The sequence below is a fragment of the Myotis davidii genome, unplaced genomic scaffold, assembly GCF_000327345.1.
Source record: "Myotis davidii unplaced genomic scaffold, ASM32734v1 scaffold946, whole genome shotgun sequence".
NCBI classification, from domain to species: domain Eukaryota; kingdom Metazoa; phylum Chordata; class Mammalia; order Chiroptera; family Vespertilionidae; genus Myotis; species Myotis davidii.
Window position 1 is genome coordinate 902,300 of NW_006297395.1, and position 6,916 is coordinate 909,215.

Sequence of the window (6,916 nt, forward strand, 5' to 3'; positions counted from 1 at the left end):
TTCTTTATTTCAGTCAGTGTATGTTTAATTTCTAGTTGGTCCTTTATCACAACCTCAAGGGTCTCATTAGATTTCTTGAGGGTCTCATTAAGTTTATCAGCGGTTTCTAAAAAATTCTTGAGAAACCTTATAAGTGTGGTTTTGAACTCTATATCCAATAGTTTGCTTTCCTCCATTTCTGTCATTTGTGACATGTTTCTTTGTCTCCACATTTTTTATGATTCCCTGTGTTGGTAGGGTGGCTTTGTGTGCTAGGTGCCCTATAGGGTCCAGTGGCTCAGCCTTCCCAATTACCTGAGGTGGACTCTCTTGGTGCACCCCTTTGTGGGCCGTGTGCACTGTCTTGTTGTAGTTAAGTCTTGATTGCTGTTGGTATCACTGGGAGGAATTGACCACCATGCCAATTTGCTTTGAGGACCAGCTGTGTCTACAATGGGAGAACTGCTGTGCTGGAGACACCCTTATGAAGCAGGACTTGCTTCCGTGGGGTTTTGGTGCTCACTGAGTCTGCCCCTTGAGTGTGTCTCTTATGGATGTGAAGAGTTGTACTTTGGTATGGTCTCACTCTGATCATTGGGTACACTGGCTCTTGGATCTCCAAGGAGGTGCAAAGTCAGCCACTGCCTGATGCCACCCAGCAGGAGCTACAGAGAGATCTGCAGATTCCTTCTCTTTGGGGTTTGGAAGTGCCTAGATGAGGCCCAGTTGTGAAGCAATGCAGGCTGCTCTCTAGGCCTTCTTTTGGAAGCTTTGGCGCTCTTTGACAAAGCTGCAGTTTGTTAAGTTTTAGATTGCAAAAGAACAGGCCATTCATATGCAAAAGCCTCTGCTCACAGCTTGGGTGTGCTTGTAAATTGGGTGGGGCAGAGTATCAGGGAATCATCAGGATGGAGCATACCGCAATGGCTGCCAGTCTGCTGTGCCTCGGAGAGGTCCCAGGGTCTCTGTGTCTTATGGCCTGGTGCAGGAACAATGATCACTGCAAGCATGTCTGCGGGAAAGCCGCCCTAGCGTTTTGGCCCAATGCCAGACAGTCCAGTTTCTCCCCATATGAGTCTGGATCCCCAGAGTCTTGCCCGGAACTGGAGTTCAGAGCAATGGGGAGCTTGTATCTCCCTCCCGGTTGAAAAAGACAACAGTGTACCCAGTTGCCAGCCCATTTCTGCGCACGCCTCCGTACCTCTGCACCTCCTACCAGCTTCAGTGGGCTTTTCTCTTTCCTTCTAGTTGTAGAATTTCCACTCAGCCAGCCTTCCTGTGGTTCTGGATGATAGCTGTTTTGTCTTTTAGTTGTAGTTTTGATGTGGTTGTGCGAGGCAGCAAGTACAAGTGTGTACCTATGCCGCCATCTTGGTTCCTCCTCTTCCCATGAATAATATATATAAAAAAAAAAGATTTTAGAGAGAATGGAAGAGGAAAGAGATAGAGAGAAACATCAATTTGTTATTTCACTTATTTATGCATTCATTGGTTGATTCTTGTGTGTACCCTGACCAGGGATGGAACTTGCAACCTTGCTGAAACAGGATGACACTCTTATCAACTGAGCTACCTGGCCAGGGCCTAATTAATATATTTTTTATAGCAGTTTTCAAGATTTTCACATTATTCTTCTTGTGCTTCCAACTCTATGAGGCTTTGTAGGGCAGTTAGTTGTATAGATGACGAACTGAGGTTTAGGGAAATTGAGTTTGCCTAGGTCATATTGTAGTAAATGGCAAAACAAACCATGACCTTTTGACATGTAATTCAAAGCTCTTGTCTACACCAATTGTTCACACGTTGTAGTCCTATTTTACCCTGCCTGTTGAAGTTAATGGACTGTATGTAACATTACTGCATACCTAAAGGTTTGCATTCCTTTTTAACACCATTAAAAAGCATATGAAGTGTTTTGAAACAAGAGTAAGATAATGTACCTGTTACTTTGAGAATGGCAAGTCCTCCTATCTAGAGCTAGTACCATGTTTCATTCATGAATGAGTTCTTGGTCTTTGGTCATGTGACTATCAGCTATAATGGAAGGTGTAAATTCAGTTTCCTGACAACTTGTAAGCAGCTAAAGATGTCACAAAAATGTTTATTTTGTTTGTAGGATGATGTATGTAATGTACAAACCTTTTTAGTTTAAAGGAAAAAGTGCCAAACACATAAGGGACATCTCTGTTTTACCTCCAGTGTACTTGCTGCCTAGCACAGTATTGGGCACACAAAAGGATGCTCAATACCTGCTGAATGAATAACTTTGCATCCCAAGTATACTGTTATAAAAAAAAGTTTTGTGTTATTCGTTGTTAATAGAAGTAATACATTGTTTGATAGACTGCAGTCAGGTGACTTTTGCTAACTTTCTAACTTAAGAACTTTTAATTAGTTTTTAAATAAATTTCAAATTAATATGGATTTGAGTTTTATGTTAAAAACTGAGTATTGATTATGCGCCATCCAGCAATATTTTATTCTAGAAAATATGAACTAATAGGTCTCTTGATTTGCTTTCAGGTTGAGGAACATACGTTACGGTTTCAATACTATCCTTGTGATCCTGATCTGGCGCATTTTTATTGCAAGATCACAAATGGCAAGAAACATCTGGTACTTTGTGGTTAGTCTGTGTTACAAGTTTCTGTCATACTTCCGAGCATCCAGCACTATGAGATACTGAAGACAAGAATTTAGCATTAGAACATCTATGCATATGTGGTGGTCTAAATGCACAAATGTAAAATGTACTTAAGTCATCTCACCTTTTGTCAAGATATTAAATCATCTTAGATCGGAGTGTGGAGTAAATTATGGTACATTTTATGTAACATTTTAATGTTTATGCTCATAAAAATCTAGTGAACACACTGTGGTATGCTAGCTCAAATCTGCAATAGCCACCAAAACCATGGTAATATTTTGATCCCTTGGGAAAAGGGGTGGGGTGAGGGTAGGAGTGGGGATATGGGAACACTGACCAGTATAACTGTGCAATTCTGGAACATATTAATTAAAATATGCCTTAACATACAGTGAGTTCTAATTTTTAATATTTAGTGCAATGGAAAGCATTTATTTGGAAAGGAATATTACCTAAGTTGGTAGATATTTGATTCTTCAGTGTTTGATTTTTTCATCAGTTGAAATTTTGTTAAAATTATAGCCAACTTATTTTCACATTATCTTGTAAGTGATTGAGTGGTCTCAGACATGAAAGACATGTTCTCATTTTTCTTTCTCTGATTAGAGGTCTGATGCATATCATTTTCCTATAAGCAATCAGTTGCTTTCATAATCAGAAGGCTATATATTCTAAAGATCCCACTGGATCTAAATGGGTTTGAAAATCCATATCAATATATGCTATGTGTTTTTTTTGAAGGGAAATTAAAATGAATTAAATAAGACTATTAGCATCAAAAAATAAGAATACATTTTTCTTGTCCACATAATGACCAAACAGAAATTAGTCCTGTGAGATGTTCATGTTTTGAAGCTGGAGGATTTCTTAAGACTTTGGCAAATGGGGGCTGCGGGGTTGGGGAAGGATTCACCGTACTTGTGCTCTCCTCCCTTTATAAATGTTTTTAATGAGACTTTAAAAAGGCTTATGCTGTCTTTCCAATGAAAACTGAAAGTGCATTATGGAAAAATGTTTTTGCAGGTAGATATAACATTAAGAAAATATTCTCACATGTGTGTAAACACATACTAACTTTTGACCTTGAGAACTGAATTCCCACAAGAAAAATAAAATAATGCATAAAATAATGTGTATCAAATTAAATAAAGGACTTTATTTACTTACCACATAAATTAGCAAACTGTTGAATGAATTTGAAGATACCATTTATTTTTTCTGCATGTGGTTTTAGCTTTAGAAAGAAATGCACTATAGAAACAAGTAATAGCAAGAAAATTAATGTATATTTTAATGATATATTATAATTCCCTTTAAACCTTAATAGTAGTTAACTCTCCTTACTGTTTTATATTTTGTTGAGCAAATTGACCAGCATAACATGTTTTAATTTAGTTGATCAAGTTGTACTATATTTAAATCATCAACAGTATATCTTAAATATGTTTAATGAGGTCAGTTCATAATACAAAAACTTACATAGAATTTTACATCTTAATTTTCTTTGTCAGTTTAAATGCAATGTATAAGAAGTTTATTTTGTTATTGTGAAAAAATGAAATGTAAAGGAAAACCCCTTCTTCCATGCAGGTGTGTAATCTTGAAAAGGAAAAATGCTTCCATGTTGAAGCCACATTTTCTGTAGTAAAACTTTAAAACATTATTTTAAAAGAAATATGTATGTAAATATGCATATGTATATATAAATTCTTTGGGATGACACTGAAGTCTCTGGTCTAGGACCATACCTTGTATAAGGTGTGAGAGACCATGACAGTGTCTAAAGATGGAGTAAAAGACAATGCCTTTGATTTAAAGTGGCCCACATAATCAACTATAGATGCTCTGTACATTGAGAGCTCCATCTCTTCAAGTGTGTTTCCCTAGTGTATTGAGAACATGCTCACATTTGTATAATTTTTACACTTTTGCCAAATATACTGAGAATCAGATGAATTGTCTTTGTATCTTGAAAAAGATTCAGGTACAATTTCAGCAGGCATGTGAAATACATATGGGCTGTATGCCTTTTGAACTATGTCATTGTTCTTAAAATCTAACTTAAACAAATGCTATCTGGGAGGGTGCTGAGGCCACTGCATTAATTTTGTATGTTCATTTAACAGAATTTGTTTCAAAAGAAAGCTAATGAATAAATTAACATGTCATTTTGGAACTTGAAGTTCTAAAATTAGTATAAAAGGCACATGGATTGTTGATCCCCACTAACTAGACTTCAAGCTTAACTTGAACTTAAAAATTTTGGGAATCATTTATATTTGTCATTTGCTATAAATGGTTTTTAGTTCTGTTTGATTATATTTTCTATACAAACTTAGTTTTTAACAGGATAGCCTAATAAATTAAATAAATTTAATATTTCATTTAACTCGGTAAAGCTGTATTGCAAAACATTTATTTTTCTTGCCCTATTCATTCTTGAGTCTATAATTGTGTCATATGCATTTGTCATTTGTGACTATATTTAGATTTGACTTGGCAACATTAATATGTCCTAAAACTCAACACAGAGAAGCATGGCAATATGTTCTTTGACTTAAGGATGGTATAAAATAAACATTCTTTGAATCTGTGTAATAAAGCATGGAAGCAGGGAGGAAAAAATCTTATTTCTCCCCTTTTTTTGTGTTTGTGTATAGGAGCTGGTTCAGGGTTTTTTGCTTTTTGTTTTAAATGTAAATTGATACTCTTCTATACAAAGTAAATAGAAGCATTATTGGTGCCTTTGTTTATAAACCAGAAAGTAATAAATGAATTCCTATATTTCCATTATAGTATTTATTGTATTTTTACAATAATTATCTTGGAAATTACCAGTGAGATACTGTGGTTAGGCTTACAGGAAATATCCTCACTTGTACTTCTCTCTTATCTCTTTTCGGTTATACTCATCACTTCTTACATCCTAATTTTACTTATGCCCACGTTTCTTAGCATTTTAGGGAAGCAGATAGTCGGGATGAATACATTTTGTTAAAGTATCATTTTTATGGATTTGCTGAGTTGAAATGGTCCTTTTCTTTTCTAAAAGCAGTATGAGAAGGGTGTCGTAGGTTCCAGCTACTCTCCTCCACGTTGAATATCAATTTAATAGAGACTGTGTCAAAGAAAGCATCAGGCTGGGGGTCAGTGAGTGCAGATGGCCAAGCTTGCTCTTTGAGGCTGACTCCAAGCCCTGGCTTAAAACCATTAGCACTGACTTGCTCTTTTTTGAGAAAAACTCTCTTAACTTTTTGCATGAGAAACTACAGAAAGGAATGTGTGCTGCATAACTTGATATAGAAATGAGTTAATTAATTAGTCTCTGGTAAAAGAAATATGAAATATTTTCTTACTGAATTAATATTTTTATCTCTAAGCATTTTCTAGTTTTAGGATGAATTTGTCTTTTTTAAAATACATCTCTGCTACCCTTAAGATTCCTGAACAAATCACCTTTGTCAATTGAGCATAGTTGTGCAAAATTGTTAAATACTTCCTTTGTTTTTTCTTAATTAAAGAAAAATTTGAGTAACATTAAGTTTGATGTGCTCCTTTGCAAATTGATGGTTCTCAAATACATTTATATAGAAAGACAAAGTGATGAGTATGAGTTTAGTATGTTTGCTATATGCTCGAACTTGAATAAGGCTATAACTGTCTCCCTGTGTTTTGGTCACAGATCACAGACAATACCTGTAATCTTATACAAGAGAAGAGAGGGTGGAGATGACCCCCCTTCTCTGCCCTCACCTGCTTTTTTGGTTTCAATTTTGAACAAACACCTGAACCTAAATATATAGATGTATAGATGAAGAAAACTAGAGGCCCGGTGCATGAAATTTATCCATGGGTGCGGTCCCTAGGCCTGGCCGGTGATAGAAGCGCGAGCGTCTGGTATGGAAGGGCAGGTCCCAGCTGGCCTCTGGGCTCTGGGCAGCACCTGGGCCCTGGGCCTTCACACGCCCCCCTCCGCCTGAGTCATGGCACCTGAGTCCCCACAGGGAGATGTGTTGAGTGCAGCTGGACACTGTGGGCCAGGGCGCACAGTGGGCCTCTGGGCCACCCAGTGGTGCTTCATAGAAGCTGGATAGGCAGTGTGCTCTCTCCCGGCTGGCCTTGCAGACCAGTTCCTGCATGAACCCACAGGGAGCCCAACCAGCCCTTGTAGTCCCAGTGGCTGTGGCCCGGCTCACACAGAAGAGGCTGCACGGGTGTGCACCTGAGCGTGGGTGCGTGAGCCCTGGTGTCCCGGGAGAGGGGAGCAGGGGGGGGGAGAGGGAGCTTGGC

At 37.8% G+C, this 6,916-nt stretch overlaps 1 protein-coding gene across 1 annotated transcript in view; it reads left to right on the plus strand.

Moving 5' to 3' along the window:
• The window catches only part of FAR1 (fatty acyl-CoA reductase 1), a 68,959-nt gene extending 62,792 nt beyond the window's left edge, over positions 1-6,167 (plus strand). The window contains exon 14 of the mRNA XM_006773189.2: positions 2,503-6,167. Within this exon, the coding sequence (XP_006773252.1) occupies positions 2,503-2,665 (163 nt within the window). The 3' untranslated portion in view covers positions 2,666-6,167. The remainder of the gene's footprint in view (positions 1-2,502) is intronic.
• Positions 6,168-6,916: the final 749 nt, after the last annotated feature.